Source organism: Anguilla rostrata, chromosome 9 (assembly GCF_018555375.3).
Source record: "Anguilla rostrata isolate EN2019 chromosome 9, ASM1855537v3, whole genome shotgun sequence".
Classification (NCBI taxonomy): Eukaryota; Metazoa; Chordata; class Actinopteri; order Anguilliformes; family Anguillidae; genus Anguilla; species Anguilla rostrata.
In genome coordinates, this window is record NC_057941.1 from 86,465 (window position 1) to 107,864 (window position 21,400).

At 43.8% G+C, this 21,400-nt stretch overlaps 2 protein-coding genes across 3 annotated transcripts in view; one reads left to right on the plus strand and one right to left on the minus strand.

Moving 5' to 3' along the window:
- The first annotated feature begins 357 nt into the window (after positions 1–357).
- On the plus strand, positions 358–15,732 carry LOC135262579 (calpain-5-like). The gene is made up of 13 exons (XM_064349586.1): positions 358–675; positions 2,826–3,012; positions 5,159–5,290; positions 8,481–8,689; positions 8,837–9,029; positions 9,843–10,033; positions 10,309–10,386; positions 10,503–10,698; positions 10,942–11,064; positions 11,720–11,922; positions 12,149–12,270; positions 13,930–14,066; positions 14,480–15,732. The coding sequence occupies exons 2-13, from the start codon at positions 2,848–2,850 to the stop codon at positions 14,660–14,662; spliced, it is 1,932 nt and encodes a 643-aa protein (XP_064205656.1). The 5' UTR covers positions 358–675; positions 2,826–2,847; the 3' UTR covers positions 14,663–15,732.
- Positions 15,733–18,704: 2,972 nt separating this feature from the next.
- Positions 18,705–21,400, minus strand: part of LOC135262580 (serine/threonine-protein kinase PAK 3) — a 30,927-nt gene continuing 28,231 nt past the window's right edge. For both annotated transcript variants that reach the window (XM_064349589.1, XM_064349588.1), the window contains 2 exons: positions 21,125–21,262; positions 18,705–20,437 (listed from right to left, as the gene is read on the minus strand). In XM_064349589.1, the coding sequence (XP_064205659.1) occupies positions 20,348–20,437; positions 21,125–21,262 (228 nt within the window). In that variant the 3' untranslated portion in view covers positions 18,705–20,347. The remainder of the gene's footprint in view (positions 20,438–21,124; positions 21,263–21,400) is intronic.

Below are 21,400 nucleotides of genomic sequence, written 5' to 3' on the forward strand. Positions count from 1 at the left end.
AGTCAGAGGCTGTTCTGGTCTTTAGTGCAGACAGCAGTGTTCAGTCAGAGGCTGTTCTGGTCTTTAGTGCAGACAGCAGTGTTCAGTAAGAGGGTGTTCAGGTCTTTAGTGCAGACAGCAGTGTTCAGTCAGAGGCTGTTCTGGTCTTTAGTGCAGACAGCAGTGTTCAGTAAGAGGGTGTTCTGGTTACAGAGATGCAGAAATGTGGAGAGGGACACCAGTGGGTCCTCAGGGAAAAGTTCTGACAAGCTCACACCTGTCGCGACTTGTTTTCCAGTAAAGCTTGGTTTTTTTTTCACAGGAATTTTGTTCATTCCAGGAGGGTCATATGCCAGGCCTAAATCAGGTTTGGATCTAGCTGGCCAGAGGGATTGTGTGTGTTAGGTGTTGGTTTTCCTATCAAACTGCCCTGGACTGGAATGAACCTGCAGGCCCTTTATCTGCATAATATTTCCTTCTCCTGGAGGGACTCGAAGGACTGGTTCTTGGGGGAGTGAGGCTCTCCTTCTGGGAGAGGGAATTTTCCAGCAGTAGTTTTGGAGTGGAAACACACACAGAAACAGGGGGGCTGGACACTGGCTTTATCAGAAGAGACACTAGAACTCCACCGTGCTGTTTACTAGCCCAGACCGCTGATCCACTGGGATTTCAGGAAGGTGGTCCGTATATGCAGAGGTAAGATCTCATGTTAAACCTTAATACTTTTAACCGTGTGCACATTTAATTATATTTTTTGACACAGGCTGTGGTTACAATGTGTGCTAAGAACTCCAGGGGTTTCATTCAGTTTACATTATATTAATAATAAGGATATTGTATGTAACATCTGAGGCTAAAATATGAGATTTAAAGACAACAAAGAACTACCATCAGGCTTCGCTGCTGGTTACGGGACATACAGACATGTTCATATTTATCATTAAATATGATATTCACAGTTGAGATTCACGATGTGTTATATTCTCCTTTTCCAGCAGACTCTGTAACATAAAATTGTGAGAAGGACCCAGAACTTTAAAGCACAGAGTCTGGGTCCTTATTTTGCAGAAGAGTAATGTGCCACAGACACTGTATTGTTTGGTCCAATTTGTAGCTGACATTGTCAACCTGAGTCCAGCGTGAATACAGAATACTAGCAAAAAGCACTGTTGGAACAGCAGAGGGTTCAGTAGCTGTATCCACTGATTATTTCAGGATTATGACCTTAAATACAGAATAGATTTAAATGATCTAATTACAGTTATGTTCCTTTCTTGCAGCTTTCATTTGCATATTTTTAATGAGTCATTATAATTCTATACACACCCTACACAGTCCAACACTTCAAGAATTGTATTAACCTAAGCATCATATATTATAAATCGTATATATAAAAATATTATCAAAGCACTCAGCATTGTGCAAGGTGTACACTCCATGCCAGCAGTGGGTAGAAAGGGCTGTTCCCTGTTTCACACACTGACCTGTATTGCGCTGCTGAAACCTGTTTGACAAGTCGGGCCCGGACCAGGCATGTCACAAACACATATCTCTACAGATATATATGACTCTGAAACACTTCCCGCTCCAAGGAAGTGACATCATAAGGAAGTTACGCTCAATCTGCACACCAAACATTACTCTGTACGGGCTGTAAGGCGTGGCTGTGAGCCGAAGGTGGAGGGGGAGGTGCTTTAGCTACAGGTGACAGGGAACAGAGAACTGAGCTCTGAGCTTTCTTTACCCACCACACCAGGACAGGCACAGCAGAGGTATTTGTTTTTCATTTTCTCTTTCTTTCCCTTTCTTTTTCTGTTTTTCCCTTTCTTTTTCTACACACAGTTAACGCTGACCCTGTAAATGCTGCTAATCAGAAACTGTGGATTTGTCTGTGTGTGTGTGTGTGTGTGTGTGTGTGTCTGTGCGTCTGTGTGAACAGACAGACATGCATTTCACACAGTTATGAATTTACTTTAGTGTTTATGAGGAAACCACGACTCTTTGGTAACAAGGTGTATTACATGCAATTCCCCTAAAAAAGTCTTCCTTATTTTCAGGCCCTTCATACAAGTACTGACATCTAATTAATCTTCATTCTCCCATGGAAAAATCTATTTGACATTTGACCATTTATATGTTATTTTAGGAAACCATTTAAAGTAAAGTACAGCCATATTCTGTCAGTCTATCTTGCTTTAGTCTTTTGGCCTGTCATGTCATCAAATTCATAAAGGTTTTGGTCATACTCAACTGCCATTTTTAAGTTACATTGAATCTGTCACAGAATGCTTAATTGCTTCAATTGCAGACAGACAACAGCTGCTTTATTCATCTTTGCTTGTGGGCTGAAAACCTGTAATTTTCCATATTCATAATAAAATGTACTGTGGAGTCATAGATCACCTCATGGAATACTACAACAAGGGGAGATGGTGAACAGAGGACTTTAAGTCAATCCTTTTTTTAATTTTTGCAAGTAAATACAGAAATAATAATAATTGTTTCCTTGTGAACAGTGTGCCTTATCAGATGGAATTCATATCTTGCCTTAATCAACTACACTGGCATCCCCTTGATAACATGTTGCATGTTTTGAATGAGAAACCATAATGTTCACAAAGTCCTGGCCTTTTCCAAGGATGACTGGGGGATCAGTTTTAGAAATTAATACTAAATGGAATACATCAACTTCAGCTCAGACAACATTGTTTCTATAAGTAACAGCAGCAAGGCTGCAGCTGGTGAACTAGCTATAGTTTATTATTGTAATTTTTTATTGTAATTTTTCTTTAAAGGAGTTAAAAATGAAATAGAAGACTAATTTATTGTACTTTCATTTTTCACAGGTTGAAGAAGGCCATCTGAACCATGTTCTCCTCACCCATTCTATACAAGAACCAGAAATACTCTCAGCTGAAGCAGGAATGTAAGGAAGCCAAGAAGCTCTTTGAAGATCCTGAGTTTCCAGCCACCAACAAATCTCTGTTCTACAGTAAGCCTCCTCCAGGCATTGTAAAATGGAAGAGGCCAAAGGTAAATATTCAATCCACATAACGCAGAATTTTAACTGAAGTAGAAAGATGGGGCGACATAGCTCAGGACGTAAGAACGGTTGTCTGGCAGTTGGAGGGTTGCCGGTTCGATCCCCGCTCCGGGCGTGTCGAAGTGTCCCTGAGCAAGACACCTAACCCCTAACTGCTCTGGTGAGTGAGAGGCATCAATTGTAAAGCGCTTTGGATAAAAGCGCTATATAAATGCAGTCCATTTACCATTTACCAAAGAGAAAATGAAATCCAGCCATTGTTCATGATGTATAGGTAATGCTAATTATTTGCTTCTATATTATGATACATAATTATTTTGAGAGCACATTTAGGGTTAAAAGCTACAATAAAAACATTCATACAAATCAGACATCCAGTAATACACTTTAAAAATATCACTAAATTGAATCATTCTAGATGATGCACCTTAATACAGTGGCATCCAAAATGACTGGTACCCTTGATAAAGATGACTAAAAAAGTCTATGTCAAATAAACAACACACGAGCATAATGAGCTATATTGTATGCTCAAAAATGGTGATTTTGCATTCTGGTGAAATATTATGTTATGCTAATACAAATAACATTTTCTAGCTGTTGGCTATTGAGTAAGTGGCTAATAGATATCATAACTTATACATTTCACATATTGCTTTAATGAATGCGGAACATAAATGATACTAACACATATCACATAATCACACATTTCTTACTGTGACATCACCAGTAGGCTACTGAGGTCGGATAAATCGGCGGTCTGAAATGATGCGTATAATTCCGAGTTCGGTGGCTGTTTGATTGGTTTTTCCACAAGCCAGATCCCATTTTTTACAAGTTCCGAGTTGTCTTGAATGCCTGCTTGATGTTTTAATGTTTTTGAAATTAAAATATGAGAACAGCTATCCAGATGCTTATCTGAAACAAAACATTTCCTATTTTCTCCAATGGCTGTTGAAAAGATTTCATTTTCTTACCCCAGAAAAAATGCCTTTATAAGTAATACTTAAAGTAAGTGCTTTTTAAAAAAAGTTTTTGACCAACAAACCCTGTTGAATATATTCTGCATAGCTTCTGTAATGTAGAGCCAGAATTGGATTGAAGTTGTGAGTTCTGTGGAGTTTGGAGTGGAGTTTTTCTGTGGAGTTTTGGAGTTTTGATATTAGTTCACGTTTTTAAAACACATTATTATAAGCGAGATTTGGTCCTAAGGTGAAAACCTTTGTTGCCGTTAAAGGGACAGAGAGGGACTTTTACCTCACTTTTTTCCCTTCGTTAGCACTCGGCTAGCAAGCCAGTTAGTAGCCTACATTTGGCACACTCGAGCTAACATGGTTTTTTGGTGGGGGGGGGGTTGTTCGCCCTCTTGGAAGCAAATCCTAGCCGCCTCCAGTGTTAGCTAAGTGCTAACGTTAACTGTAGTCTAACTAAGCGCGTTACGTTAGAAAGTTAAAGGAGGCTTTTCTCCTCTCCAGTTTCTATCGCTAGCTGTCCAGAGACATCTTGTGTGTTTTTAAGTTGTGGATTGGTGTTTTTGTCTTTGTAGCATATCATAACTATTGTTAGCTAAATAGTTTGCCTCCGTTGTTAAGTAGGCCTACCAACGTTAAATATAGGAGTTAGTCTAGTATTATAAACGGATTCCAGATAAATTTTGGGTGTATTTTGGCCTGTGACAAAATATTACCTAGCTAGCTAAGTACAAGGGTTTCTTTTCTTTGAGTTACTGGCATTGAGCAAAAGCTAAGTTAGCTGATTATAAATCAGATTGAATCCACTCCTGGTCGTTCTTTTGTGTATGAGTGGTCAATGTGTGGAATAGCTTGCTTGGACACTTAGGGTATTCAAGGCCCGGCTTGATACAGTGTTAGATACTATCTGGCTTTTAGGTAGACTAAGCATTAAGTACAGTTTAGTGGTAGGCATAGACGAGCAGTGTTGGGCTGAATGGCCTGTTCTTGTCTTATGTTATGTTAACATTCTTAAACTTTCTGATGTGTAGATAAGAATTTCCATGACAATGATGATTTAAATTTTTATTCATAAAGAGACTTTCAGTTTAACATTAGTGTTTGCTCACATGCACACGCAGAGCGAAATAACCAAATAACCATTTAGTCCATCACCCTCCTCCAGGAAATCTGTGATGACCCTCACCTGTTTGTGGAAGGAATCAGCTCCCATGACCTGAACCAGGGTACCCTGGGTAACTGCTGGTTTGTGGCAGCATGCTCCTGTCTGGCACTCAAACCTGAGCACTGGCAGAAGGTGAGTTTAGTTTCTTCCAGAATATTCACCTCAAATGCAGTCCAAATGAACAGCTCAGAAGAAGCAGGAAGAGCTGGGGGTAACAGGGCCAACGCTGGAGTCACATCCATGGAAGCTATGAATGAGGCGTGGGTATGGAAGCATGGATGCGTAGGCGATACCCTGCTGTGTAAAGACATGCACTGACAAACGTAAGATAATAAGCAGCTGTATTACTACATATTATTTCAGCATATGTCCTGGCCCAACATAAATACAAAGTGACTTTGTTTAATTTAATTGATTCAGTCATCTATAGTATTGTTGTCCTGCAAGGACGTAACTGTCAGGGCGGGGCGCGGGAATGGACCCAAAAGCAGAGTGCCAAAAACACAAAACTCCAAAATGGGGAAAACTAGACTTAAAAAAGGAACAAAGGGAACAGAGAGCCTCGCAGGGCGATACTTACAAATAAAAGAAAATCCTACAAAAAGCGGGAAAACAAAAATACAAAAATCCCCAAAAACGTAGGGAACAGAACAGGCAGGGAACAGGCAACAGGCAGGCAAGCAACAGGCGACGCACAAACAGGTATCAAAACCGCAAACAGGTACAGAACCACAAACGGGTAAACAGGCAGGAACAGAACCGCAAGAATCCAGCGCCTGAGTGAGGGAAGAGGGAGACTTAAATAGAAGCGACGCAGACGAGACACAGGAGGGCACGATGAACAATCAGGCCACAGAGAGGGAAGGGAACACGAGACAATCAGTAACTAATAATGGGATAATGGGAAACAATGAAACAATTAACCGGACACAAAGCAGGGGTGCCGCCATCTGGCGGCCCAACCAGGAATAACAAGGGGGGAAGACACCCTGACAGTAACTTTATTTTGAATATTGGTCTCCCGCATTGACCAGGATAATTGTAACCCTGTAGGGGTGTCTGGGGGCATGCCACCTGAAAGACATTCTTTAAAAGGACAGCCGTGAAATTATCATTTCTGGGGAATTCTAACGGGAAGATATTACACGTTACTGATCCGTAATACTGGGTGTCGCCAAAAATACTGGCCAAAGACACGGAGCAGTCATGGCAAAGTTGTTTAGAATCATAGAAAACTAGAAAAAGCAGAAGAGTTTTTTTATGTTATTTATATCATGCGCAGCAGTGGGAAACAATTGAAATAACGTGCAACTCTAGCAGCAGTAAGAGGTGCTTGAAGTTTTTTTTAAAAATGGGGCAGTTGCCGGCTTCTAGGCACAGCCTATGACTGAAATACATTGATAGGCTGGTGCATTTCAGTTGCTTTTTTGCATTTAGCACAATGTGGAGCACGCTCAAATAGCATTACTAAAATAAAACACTATACCGTATGTTCATTTTTATTTCTTTAAAGTTTTTTTTGGTTCAATATGTTATATGTGGCAAGGTCTGAGTGTTTGATGAGTAGTTACTGATGTCATACATCTGATAGCCACAGCTGACAAGAATCTGTATACATTGTTGCACTTCCACCATTTGGCAATAGGCTATTAGTAAATAGTAAATAGTAACACCATACCATACTTTAAAGTTGACGCTTACCATCCAGAACTGCCAAAAAATCTCAAAGCACTAAAAACAGAGTAAATCGCAGAATTACTCTGGCAAAAAATTGGGAAAGTCATGGAATCCCTGAGACCAGAGACTTCTGTGAAAAACTCCCAGCCTTATTGATCGGTATATCCCATTCACATCATGATGCATACTTTATTATATATTATTTTTCTCATTATCATGCTTTATTATTTGGGGGGTTGTTTGGCCTGTTTTGTAATATTGGGGGGTTGTATCGCTCCATAATTTATACCCTAGTTGTCCTTGTTGTGAACCACAACATCCCAGTAGTATATCATTGGTTAAGCTTTGCTCTCTCTTGGTTACGTGCTTGTTTGCAGTGAGAGAAAGTGCAGGCATGCAGAGGCTGTCTGTGACTGGCTTCTTCTCACCCTGTCCTGGCATTTGACTGTCAGGCTTATCAGTGGTCAGACTTTCTTACTCCCTGTTTCCACTAAGCGAATGCATCTCAGTGAGATTCATGCGTCAGGTCGGGTTAAATGAGCATTTTGGCAAATGTAATGTATTCCTTGTGTTTCTGTTCTCTCTTCAGATAGACCTCAGAAACAGTAAAAAAAACTCACATTTATCTGTACACCGAACAGATTTTGTTGGGTGACAATTCACTAATGTTAACGAGTAACACACATTCTGTAGTCACTGTTAGTGAAACAGCGTGTGGATACAGAGAAATGTCTTAGGGTCATAGTATACAGCAATTAGCCAATTTGCATCCAGAGCCAATTTTGTCTTATGTTTATCACAATAGATGAATCTCCTTATGGCTCCCTTCACATGCGTAGAAATGTCAGTAACGAGGCCATCCAGTGGTTCCCTCCCACCTCCTAATGTCTCTGAATCTTTCTGAAATGAGTCCAACTCACTGAGCATGTAGCATGAGCATTGAGGAAGAGGCCCGGTCACTGCAGGCCATTAAGTTTAATGGCTGTGTCTGAGGCTGGAGAATCCTAATAAGCAGCAGTTAAATAGTGGTTTCAAATCAGAACCTCTTCAGTATGACTGCAGGAGAAGTACGTAGTGGTCTGTTTTATTTCTGGTTATAATACAGAACGTTGTTTCTCTTTTCACTTTTGAGTGCCCAATTGTTATGTTGGTCTGTCTCACTGCCGCAGTATCCTCTTCCAATCTGTGCCATAGCTATTGGGATGGAAAGTATGCCATTCTGCCAAGTTGCGCCTTGGCAGGTTGGCATGCCCCATACCTATACAGCAAAGTAGAGTTTGAGAGTATTCACAAACAACTTCACACATCCACACAATAAAGGCCCAAACTTTGTACATTAGGTACACCAGCCAATAAAAACACATGCAAAATGGACATATAAAGAAGTGCACATGTTTAAAAAAAAAAAAAACTTTGCGAGCACACCATCTACTTCACTAGTAGCTTCACTATAGACAGTGCTTTGCGTGTGTGAGTAACTTGGCATTGTTGTACAAACATGTTTTTCTTCAAATACACTATACTAACCTCAACTGCCTTAACCAGATATACAAATTAAAGACAACATATAATAATCAGTGAAAACTATGTTAGTTGAGCAGTTGGAAAACATGAGGATTTAGCTTTTTGCTCCGTGTTTGGGCAGGTAATTCCAGACTGGAAGGAACAGGAGTGGGATGCCAAACTCCCTGAAAACTATGCTGGAATCTTCCACTTCCAGTTCTGGATATTCGGGGAATGGCTGGATGTGGTGGTGGATGACCGCCTGCCCACCATCAACGGGGAACTGACCTACTGCCACTCCAAGCTGAAAAATGAGTTCTGGAGTGCCCTGTTAGAGAAGGCTTATGCAAAGTAAGGGTTCCCTGACTGAGCTGTCCCTAAAATAGCCTGGTCCCTGGGGACTGCATTAGCTGATGTTGTCCTGTGAACATGCAACAGGGTGTTTGCTCTGATGTCTCGTGATGCTACTGGCTCTGATGTCCAATGTGCATGTTGTAGACTGTCTGGATGCTACGAATCCCTGGACGGGGGCAACTGTGGAGATGCAGTGGTGGACTTCACTGGGGCAGTGACTGAGTCCATCGACCTGGTGCAAGGGAAGTATGCCACTGACCTGTCTGAGCAGCTGAAGCTGTTTGAGGACCTGCTGAAAGTCTATGAGAGAGGAGGCATCATCAGCTGCTCCATCAAGGTGTGTTTTCACATCCCTAACCCAACCCTAAGCCTTCCACATCCCTCCTAACCCTAACCCAACCCTAAGCCTTCCACATCCCTCCTAACCCTAACCCAACCCTAACCCTTCCACATTCCTCCTATCCCTAACCCAGCCCTAAGCCTTCCACATCTCTCCTATCCCTAACCCAACCCTGAGCCTTCCACATCCCTCCAACCCTAGCCCAACCGTAAGCCTTCCACGTCCCTCCTATCCCTAACCCACCCTGAGCCTTCCACATCCCTCCTATCCCTAACCCACCCTGAGCCTTCCACATCCCTCCAACCCTAACCAAACCCTGAGCCTTCCACATCCCTCCTATCCCTAACCCACCCTGAGCCTTCCACATCCCTCCTATCCCTAACCCAACCCTGAGCCTTCCACATCCCTCCAACCCTAACCAAACCCTGAGCCTTCCACATCCCTCCTATCCCTAACCCAACCCTGAGCCTTCCACATTCACAATACTTATTTTTTGCTCTTCTCCACATTCATTAGATAGGTTTAAAGGTTAACAGCTTACATTTATAAGTCATGGGTACTCTTTCTTGTAAAATATATGTGACATTTGCTGTGTGTCAGCGATAATTTCTCACCACAAGCTGTGTTGTGTTTAATAATTTCACCATTGATGCTTGCATGACAGTAGCTTCTGTGATCCCAGAATATTTACTTTACAAGCATATTTCAACATTCTATCAATGAAAATATATGAGATTTCCAAACTTAAGCTAACCAGATATTCAGCTTTGTGCACTTTATGTTCACATTTCTGACTTCTTCTTCTCCCAGGCCTCTCCTCAGGAGATCGAAGCTCGCATGGCCTGCGGCCTGGTCAAGGGCCACGCCTACTCTGTGACTGCGGTCAGGAAGGCCCGGCTGGGCCACGGACTCATGGCCTACTTCAAATCTGAGAAGGTCTTCCTGATCCGCATGAGGAATCCCTGGGGAAAGATAGAGTGGAAAGGGGCATGGAGCGACAGGTGGCCATGTCTGTTTTTGCAATCCACACATGACCATAGGGACATTTTCATTGGTTGATATTCTTAAATTTTCCATTGGGAAAACTGTTCTTGCAAATTGACCAGATACACAGAAAGCAACACATCAGCACAGAGGTAGCATACAAGAAATAATGGATTTATGCAGATTAACAGTAGACTAATAGCCAGCTGGTTCACAAATCCCTCCCAAAAGGGATAGTGATTAACGGTAATGTGTCAGGTTCTTATATTTGAGGCTCTCTCTCTCCCTGCAGTTCAGAGCAATGGCAGAAAGTAGGTGATATGGAGAGAAAGGCCATGGAAATCACAGTGGAAGATGACGGCGAGTTCTGGTAAGGGATCTGAGTTATCGGTTACCTCTGCAGCAAATAATATTCATCCCTCTTGTAGCAGACAGAAGCCATAAGCACTGTTGTCCTCTGGGCTGTGTTGTGGATCCGTGCTGCAGGATGGCGTTTGATGACTGGTGCACCTACTTCACGGATGTGGATGTGTGCCGCATCATCAACACCTCCATGCTGAGCCTGGAGAAGACCTGGCATGAGGCCGTCCACTTCGGCAGCTGGACCAAAAACTCGGATCCCCTACGCAACCGCTGCGGGGGCTGCCTGAACCACCGCCCGACTTTCCTGCAAAACCCACAGGTAACTCACAGGTAACCCACAGGTAACTCACAGGTAACCCACAGGTTACTCACAGGTAACCCACAGGTTACTCACAGGTAACCAGGTATGGGTGACATGAGCACAGACAGAAACAGATTTCAGATTCATGTGTCATAGTATCTGGAACTTGTGGGTGTAAGATGTCTTGTCAGTGTCTGCTTATCAGTGCCTGCTTATCTGAACTCAGGCCCCATACTGTAACCTTGTTTTGTGTTTTTGCAGTATGTGTTTGACGTGACAAAGGAGCTGGACGAAGTTCTCATTTCCTTGCAGCAGCGAGACATGAAGATCCACAGATCCATAGGCCAGGGGGAAAATCTCTCAATGGGCTTTGTTATCTTTGAGGTACTGGAACCCCACAAAGACTGTGCTTCTGGAGCCCAGGCCCTTCTATATTAAAATAACCTTTACATTTTACATATCAATATCACAGCATTACTTTTTATTGTAACTAAAATGTGAACATATCAAAGAGTATTCTTATATCAATAACTGATGTTTGCCACAGAAAAGCAGATATCCTTCTAAACTCTTTCCCGGATAATCAGCTTTCTGAAATCAGTGTACTGTAGTTTACTGTGTTTCTGTGGAAGACGTCTGGCAGGTCCTTTTCGCTTTTTGTTAAATGAGCAGCATTGTGCAGTTGACAGGGATATGGTCATTAGAACTTACAGGCCTTTGGCTCAAACAGGTTAGGTATTAGCATTGCAGCAACATCTGCTGTCAGATGGGATTCATGGATATATGTGGCCATTTGGCAGACATGTTGGCTGAAATATCAATGCACAAAGGGACCACCTTGTTCATAAGACATTCCTAGTTTATATTCATATCAAGGCAAATGCAAATGGATAAATCTTTTGGTTTATTGCTATTGATAGAAACAAGTTTATTTATCCATTTGGTAAGTAATAAACCATATCAGACAATGTGTATAATATTTATTTTTGATGTGCTGAACCAGTGCATAGGCAAGTAAATTATCTATTTATTTTTATAGGTAGAGCTGAACAGAAAGTATCGGATGCATGATATACTGACCCAAGACAATGTGGCCACATCCACGTACATCAATGCACGTACGGTTTTCATGAGGAAAGTTCTTCGCAAAGGCCGCTACATCATCATCCCGTCCACATTTTTGCCGCAAACGCTGGGAGACTTCATGCTCAGGATCTACACGGATGTGGATTCAGACTGCAGGTAACCCCACAGAGTTTGTCCCAGAAAGGAGCACAGCTTGAATGAACTATGAGTTAATTATTAACTATATCTCCAAACCAGTCATAGATAACGTTCCTAGCAGGGCAGCTTTATGTAACTGATTAAATATAGTTCGGAAATGCATTACAAAATGTGTCATGAGAGCTTTTCTGCTGGAATATTTCAACCTATAATATACTGATGTTGCACTGTTCACTGCTTTCAGAGAGCTAATTGAGGACAAGCCGAAAGTAAGGTGCTGGAGTAGTTTTTTGGGGTACCCCCAGGCCGTCACACAGATCTACATCCATGAGGCTGAGGGGCTGCAGAACCAGGACAGCCCAGGGGGTGAGTGCAGAACCTTCTTTAAAAATAAGCCTGTGCTAGCCAGAGTAATACAGCACTGTGCTAGCCAGAGTAATACAACACTGTGCTAGCCAGAGTAATACAGCACTGTGCTTGCCAGAGCAATACATCACTGTGCTAGCCAGAGTAATACAACACTGTGCTAGGCAGAGTAATACAGCACTGTGCTAGCCACAGTAATACAGCACTGCAAACAAGAGTAATGCAGCACTGTGCTAGCCAGAGTAATACAGCACTGTGCTAGCCACAGTAATACAGCACTGTGTTAGCCAGAGTAATACAGCACTGTGCTAGCCAGAGTAATACAGCACTGTGCTAGCCACAGTAATACAGCACTGCAAACAAGAGTAATGCAGCACTGTGCTAGCCAGAGTAATACAGCACTGTGCTAGCCACAGTAATACAGCACTGTGTTAGCCAGAATAATATAGCACTGTGCTAGCCAGAGTAATACAGCACTGTGTTAGCCAGAGTAATACAGCACTGTGCTAGCCACAGTAATACAGCACTGTGTTAGCCAGAGTAATACAGCACTGTGCTAGCCACAGTAATACAGCACTGTGTTAGCCAGAGTAATACAGCACTGTGCTAGCCAGAGTAATACAGCACTGTGTTAGCCATAGTAATACAGCACTGTGCTAGCCACAGTAATACAGCACTGTGCTAGCCAGAGTAATACAGCACTGTGCTTGCCAGAGCAATACATCACTGTGCTAGCCAGAGTAATACAACACTGTGCTAGGCAGAGTAATACAGCACTGTGCTAGCCAGAGTAATACAGCACTGTGCTAGCCACAGTAATACAGCACTGCAAACAAGAGTAATGCAGCACTGTGCTAGCCAGAGTAATACAGCACTGTGCTAGCCACAGTAATACAGCACTGTGCTTAGCCAGATAATACAGCACTGTGCTACAAGAGTCAATGCTAGCCAGACTGTGTGCCAGAGTAATACAGCACTGTGCTAGCCCACAGTAATACAGCACTGTGTTAGCCAGAGTAATACAGCACTGTGCTAGCCACAGTAATACAGCACTGGTAGGTTGATGCTAGCCAAGTAATACAGCACTGTGCTAGCCAGAGTAATACAGCACTGTGTTAGCCATAGTAATACAGCACTGTGCTAGCCACAGTAATACAGCACTGTGCTAGCCAGAGTAATACAGCACTGTGCTAGCCACAGTAATACAGCACTGTGTTAGCCATAGTAATACAGCACTGTGCTAGCCAGAGTAGCACAGCACTGTGCTAGTAAGTGTAATAAAGCATGTATTCTGTAGTAACACTGCTGTGGTTAGGGTAGGTTTTGGTTAGACATGCTGTAGTAACACTGATGTGGTTAGGGTAGGGTTTGGTTAGACATGCTGTAGTAACACTGATGTGGTTAGGGTAGGGTTTGGTTAGACATGCTGTAGTAACACTGATGTGGTTAGGGTAGGGTTTGGTTAGACATGCTGTAGTAACACTGATGTGGTTAGGGTAGGGTTTGGTTAGACATGCTGTAGTAACACTGATGTGGTTAGGGTAGGGTTTGGTTAGACATGCTGTAGTAACACTGCTGTGGTTAGGGTAGGGTTCGGTTAGGGTAGGGTTTAGAGGGTAAAAATGGCTTTACAGCTGTTCTTTATCCGATGGACCACAGGAGCAGATCCCTATGTGATCATATACTGTGAGGGGAAGTCGGTCCGATCCACAGTCCAGAAGGACACCCTGGAGCCCAAGTTCAACACCAGAGCCATCTTCTACAGAAAGAGCCCCAGGAAGCCCATCACTGTCCAGGTGAGTTACAGCTTAACTTCAGCATCATCGCAGGTGTGGTGCAGGTGGTGAAACGTGTCAGCGTTGCCCCCTCCTCTACATGCTGGTAGGTGTTTATTGGTTAGCCTTTATTGGCATTACTAATGTTAGAATTTATTGTGAAATTTTTATTGCCGTTAAATAATATCAGGCCATATGCAGATATGGAGCATTACGTAGTTCAGGCTGGCCAGAAGAGTCGAGCCAGGTTCCGGCTGAATCAGCTGATGGCCTATCACAGTCCATTCTCATAACCTGGTGGTCTATTTAAACAGCCTCCCCTCTCTCATTGGTGCTTCCTTCCACAAGCATGCTGCACGCTGCCTGTCTAAACATAAATAGTCAAGCCTTGGTGCAGAGGAGATGTGACTCGTTTTTCTGTGTAAAATCCCTAGGTGTGGAACAGCAATGTGGCGCAGGATCAGTTCCTGGGGCAGGTGGTCCTGGCTGCCTCCCCCAAAGACCCCACGGATCCTCAGAAGCTGCAGCTACGCAAGAGGGGCCGTCAGATGGCCGACGAGGTGCTCGGGACCATCAGCCTGAGAGTGATCACCAGCAGCCAGCTCACGGCCATGTGAGCCGGCATGAAACTGAGCCTCGCCCCGTCCTGCCTAACCCCACGCACCCTACCCCACCCCACTCGCCCTGTCCCACCCGCCCTGTCCCACCCCAGTCAACCTGCCCTGCCCCACCCCACTCACCCTACCCCACTTTGTTTAACAGAAGGAAAAATATGTTTAAAAAATAAGCACGAAAGCTCAAATGTGGCAGTTTTAATTGGCTAGCTGCGCTTAATGGTGCACTACAAATGCCAGAAGCTTTGCTTTGTGCCGTTGTTATCAATCCTTGTTGAGAGCTGGTGGAAATGTTGCTTAACCCCCATGCAGCATCTGCAAGCTCCTCCTTTGGCAGCTTTCCTGAGGGAAACACTGCATTGTTTGCTACTGTGCTGCATGGTGCCGTTGGCTTGTTATTTCAGTGATCCGGCTCTATTGGGTTTGGGCTTAAAATCTGACGGGCTGGTTCGGGCCGGGTCGGGTCGGGTCGGGTCGGGTCGGGTTGGGCCGTAAGCACATCAGGCTCAGTCAGGCTCAGGCCTCATTTATAGCCAAGTACAGATTTAAGCCCATGTGTTCTACATACTACAAAAACCCATGTGTTCTACATACTACAAAAACCCATGTGTTCTACATACTACAAAAACCCATGTGTTCTACATACTACAAAAACCCATGTGTTCTACATACTACAAAAACCCATGTGTTCTACATACTACAAAAACCCATGTGTTCTAAATACTACAAAAATAGGAATAATTATGGACCGCAGCAGACCAGGAGATTTTAGGGACCGCAATTAAAATGGATCCAGCAGAAGTAATTTACTGATGCTTAATTCTCCTTCTGAGGAAATTCATGACAGTCTATGAAAACCGGTGAAAATCCAGTGTTTTTTAACACAGACAAGGGGTTGAAAATGTTATTTGATATTGTGCACATAGTTATTCAAGACATTTTTCAACATTTACAGCCCATTTAGTCCACTTATTTTACTGTACTAAATATACACATTAGTACCCATATTTTATATTACTGAAAGACATCATATCACCAAAATATTCTAATGTAAATAAAATTCTTACTGAAAACTTGTGTGGAATCTTAACTATAAGTCTCAGTTATATTAACTGTATGTATATAATGTGTGTATTTTTTAGTGTACAGTTTAATTATGCCCGAGCATAGCATAACATTCATTCACTTCCAACAGAATGTTTTGACTAAAAAAAACAAAATGTAAAAATGATTGGACATGAAAAGCAGGCTCGTTTAAAGCAAAGGTTTTGTTCGGGATATTTATCTTATTTATTTCAGTCCAGTTCCCAAACTGCAGTATTTTTGTTGTTTGTTTTACACTCAAGACACAGCCATGCACAATTCATAACTCAAAAAATTCTATTGCTTCAACCACAACTGAAAATAGCTTATTGAAACCAGTTCCCCTCCCCCTTTCTCTCCCCTTCCTCTCTCACTTTCTCTTTCAGTCTCTTTTTCAATCTTTTAAAAGATAAGATCAGGACAAATCTGCTGATGTACGAGAGATGGATTAAGCAGTTCACAAATGTAATAATTTATAAAGAAACTTTTCTGTTTCTTTCTCATAAAACACATGTATAGAGCACTTTCACACCACATGTACAGATTTACACATCCAGTAAAGGGCAGAAGCGGGAGGGCGTGGCGGCTGCTGGAAGTGAGTTTTGTGCTCGTCATCTCCGGCCCAAACAGAGAAGCACAGCTGGGCCAAATCTCTCCTTCAGTCAAAAACAACACAAGTACTATGTGCACAGCAACACAGAACAGAGCATGGGGACACCCGTCTGCCTGACTACACCTGTACGCCTGAATACACCCGTCTCCCTGACTACACCCATCTGCGTGACTACACCAGCCTGCCTGACTACACCCATCTGCGTGACTACACCCGTCTCCCTGACTACACCCATCTGCGTGACTACACCCGTCTGCCTGACTACACCAGCCTGCCTGACTACACCAGTGTCCCTGACTACACCAGTCTGCCTGACTACACCAGCCTGCCTGACTACACCCGTCTCCCTGACTACACCCGTCTCCCTGACTACACCCGTCTGCCTGACTACACCAGCCTGCCTGACTACACCCGTCTCCCTGACTACACCAGTCTCCCTGGCTACACCTGTCTGCCTGACTGCCTGAACACGATGCTGGGATCCTTATCGTTTCAATGGCTGGAGACACAGCTGTCCATGTAGCACACTGAATATGTGCTGATTTCATATTTGTTCATTTTTACTTTTTTCCCGTGATCACACATGAAGCTTTCAAGTGATCTAAAGGTGGATATAAAAGAAAAGAAACAAAATAACGGCACTTCCCACCTACAATTAACCGCAACCATGTTAATGATAATGAATGGGTATAACGAATGCAAAACATTTAACTCCATGCAGTGAATTAGTCCTTTTCTCCTCTCACTGGGCAGCCTGACCCAGCTGCACAGACGGACTCAGCCGGTAGGGTTAGTGTAGGTCAGGGGTCGGTGGGGTCAGTGTAGGTCAGGGGTCGGTGGGGTCAGTGTGGGTCAGGGGTCGGTAGGGTCAGTGCAGGTCAGGGGTCGGTAGGGTCAGTGCAGGTCAGGGGCCGGTAGGGTCAGTGTAGGTCAGGGGTCGGTAGGGTCAGTGTAGGTCAGGGGTCGGTGGGGTCAGTGCAGGTCAGGGGTTGGTAGGGTCAGTGCAGGTCAGGGGTCGGTGGGGTCAGTGTAGGTCAGGGTCGGTGGGGTCAGTGTGGGTCAGGGGTCGGTGGGGTCAGTGTAGGTCAGGGGTCGGTGGGGTCAGTGCAGGTCAGGGGTCGGTGTGGGTCAGGGGTCGTGGGGTCAGTGTTTTATCCTGACCTGTCACAGTGATTAGGTGGGAGGGGCAGACTTCCCGCAGGTGTTCGTAAGGACCATGCTGAGGAAGGCCATGCTGGGAAGGCTGTGACAGACCTGTTCACTGTTGGGACCGAAACAAGCTTATTTACTAAGCTTATTTACATAAGGGGGTGTAGGCCGGGTGTTTTCAGAGAAGCCATCGCCCGTATGGGCGCATTCTACCACCGGCATGATCAGCCAAACCCTCTGTGGCCCTTTCATTTGATCAGGGTGTCTCATTCCACATCGTCTGCTCAAACTCCCAGTCAGGACACAGAGCGGAGTGGGACAGGGTGCAGTTACAGCAGCACAGGGAGCACCGTCCTCCACTCCTCTTTACAGAATTTCCCTCTTCATACAATCAAAAGAAGAAACACACCATCTCACTAGGGGGTCTGTACACCCACTGCCCCCCTGACGCACATCACCACCCTCCGCTGTTCCACTGTCAGTTTGGGGGAAAAGGAAGCTTAACAGAAATTAGTGAGACAAAAAAAATCTTTAAAAAATAGCACCCCTTACAAAAAGTATATACATATTCCATTGATAGACAGACGTTTACATACTGTAGACAAACATCCATGACCCACTCAATAATTTCACTAATTTGTACAAATGGCTTGTCAGTGTACAGTAAAATCAGTAGAATCTGCTTTTTAGACCTGGGGTAGATTCACAAATGGGTGATAGCCATATCATGCAGGGAACTAATTTAATTGTGAAATCAGGCCTTTAATGAAGACAAAAAAGAAGATGGCAGCACCCTGTAATTGTATTGTATTGAAAAGCATGTTGCTGCAGGACAGATCAGTTTCACATGAATGCTACTGACATATTAAATGCTCAAATATTTTTCCACAGCCAAGGAATTGCAGCCATGTTATGCACATAAGCAGTCACCTTTAAAAGCTTTCCATTTAGTAATATGATATTATCTGTACAGTGTAGTAGCACACACGATGAAAATGTCAACAGAATTCTGAGGGTTTGTTGGGATTCACCTAAAGACTCAGTTCTATTTTTCCAGAGTTCTTAGTCCATAAATACATTAAAAATGAATGTTTTTACGTCACAGAATGGGTGGGAAATGCACATAGTGCATAAGCCTGAAGACCTGAGACTGGGGGCCCTGACACTGCTTAATTCAGCTGGAAGCTGTTCGATGCCTGATTCTCTGTTAATACACAACACAATTTTGTCATTTTGTACAATTATGAAAGGACAATATGATGTGAAAGTGACACACAGTAGGGCCCTATTAAAATATTTATTTTTGTGTATGGGCTGAATTTAAAAGGCCATAACAACTCTACATAAAATGGCATGCAGCCGAAGCCAAGCCAAGCGTTTTTTAACGATGAGGCTCTAGAAGAAAGATGATGATAAATAGAGGCTGATAAATTATAATTAGATGTAATGCAATGTATTTAGACGTATGTAATAATTAGATTTAATTATGATTATATTTAATTTTGCTCCAATAAATCACAGGTTTGGTAATACATAATCATATGAGCTCACCCTCTTCATTCAGTAAACAAATCACCAGTTTGTGAAACGACCCCAGAATATGCATATTATCTGGAAGTTAGCTTTGTCTTTTAATAAGATCCATGAAAAAACCTAATCTGTCAATTAAATAGTGTTTCACCTCTCAGTTTTGTATATGTGTATATATACATCGTTTCATACTGCAGCCTCATCAAACCCACAGAGCACTAAACAACAAGCTACACACCCGGAAATAGGGCAACACTGCGATGCCCCAAACAAATCACATCCACCAATGGCTTAATCACACCCACCAATGGCTTAATCACATCCACCAACGGCTTTCATGAGCAAGAAACTTTTCTATTGGAGGTATACCTCTTCTCTCAAACACAAAATCACACACGTACACATATACACACACACACACTCACTCACACACTTGCATACATGTACATACAAATGACCTTCCACATTCAACAAGGAAGATATGAGCAGATCCATTGGACTGTGCTGGAGCAGATCCATTAGACTGTGCTGGAGCAGATCAATTAGACTGTGCTGGAGCAGATCCAGTAGACTGCGCTGCAGCAGACCCATTAGACTGTGCTGGAGCAGATCCATTAGACTGCGCTGGAGCAGATCCATCAGACTGGGCTGGAGCAGAGCCATTAGACTGCGCTGGAGCAGATCCATTAGACTGCGCTGGAGCAGATCCATTAGACTGCGCTGGAGCAGATCCATTAGACTGCGCTGGAGCAGATCCATCAGACTGCGCTGGAGCAGATCCATTAGACTGCGCTGGAGCAGATCCATCAGACTGCGCTGGAGAAGATCCATCAGACTGCGCTGGAGCAGATCCATTAGACTGCGCTGGAGCAGATCCATCAGACTGGGCTGGAGCAGATCCATTAGACTGCGTTGGAAAGTCATGGTCATGCAGGTGCATGGAGCTTCTGGAGTCTCTCATGAAAATGTTCAGCAGAGATTTGCTGGTCCACTCCAGGGGGAGAGGAGGGCAGGAGGGTCAGGACTTTATGCAGTTTGCACACGGGTGCTGGTTTTAAGTCTCCTGTCAATCGCTCTCCAAGAACATGGGGTGTATTTAAGGGATGACTTCCTGCAAAGTCAGACTCCTTTACAGAACGGAAGCTATTCTGAAAAATGCCACATGTAAAGAGTGCTTCACAGCACAAAGAAAAGTCTGGCTCGAAATCTTGGCCAAAGCAGAAATGCCTGCCCTGCTGGAGGAGTTTCTGTCCTTCAGGCTGTCCTGACAGTGGACCCCTCAATCAGGGAGCATGATGGGATGGATGACCCTGCTAGCGGCTGCTGTTCTTGATGGCTTCCTTCGCTGCGACAATCAGCGGCGTCAGACTGGACAGAGGTTTGGCTAACTTCAGGAACGAATGCTGTAGATCAAAAAATGAAAAGCCATTTTCAGAAACAACAAATGCAATATGAAGATATAGACAGCTGGTGTAGCAGAAGCATTTAAAGCCAGACTTGTGATCAGTGATGTGAGAGAGACAGGGAGAGGTGGAGAGAGACTGAGAGATGGAGAGAGAGAAGGAAAGAGACAGAGAGGGATGTAAGGAGACAGATAGATGGAGATAGGCTGAGAGATGAGAGAGTGAAGGAGAGACAGAGAGTGGGAAAGAGAGAGAAGAGAGGTTGAAAGAGAAGGACAGGAGAGAGACAGAGATGTAAAGGGACAGAGAGAGAAGGAGAGAGGAGGACAGAGACAGATGTAGAGGGACAGAGAAAGAAGGAGAGAGATGGACAGAGACTGAGAGAGACAGAGATGGAGAGAGAAGGAGAGAGATGGACAGAGACAGAGAGACAGAGATGGAGAGAGAAGGAGAGAGATGTAGAGAGACTGAGAGAAGAAGGACAAAGACAGAGAGATCTAGAGAGACCAGAGAGAGAAGGAGAGCGATGGACAGAGACTGAGAGAGACAGAGAGAGAAGGAGAGAGATGGACAGAGACTGAGAGAGACAGAGAGAGAAGGAGAGAGATGGACAGAGATTGAGAGAGAGAGAGAGAAGGAGAGAGACAGAGAGAGAAGGACAGAGACAGAGAAACAGGGTGTTTCTACCTGCAGAAGCTGCTTGGCAGAGCCTCTCCTGTCCACATCCATCTCTAGGCAGCGGTTGAGGAAGTCTCTAAACACCGACGAGAGCCTCTCTGGGTTCTGCAGCTCAGGGGTTCCATTAGTAGCGATCAGGTACAGGGCCTGTGGAGGAGGGGGCATGGGGGGGGGGTTATAGTGATCAGCCTGGTGTCAGTACTCCCCACTGCACTTAACATGAGACCAAGGTTCCCTTAGGACATAATGAAGTTTAGAAGCAAAACATAACATTTAAAAGACCCA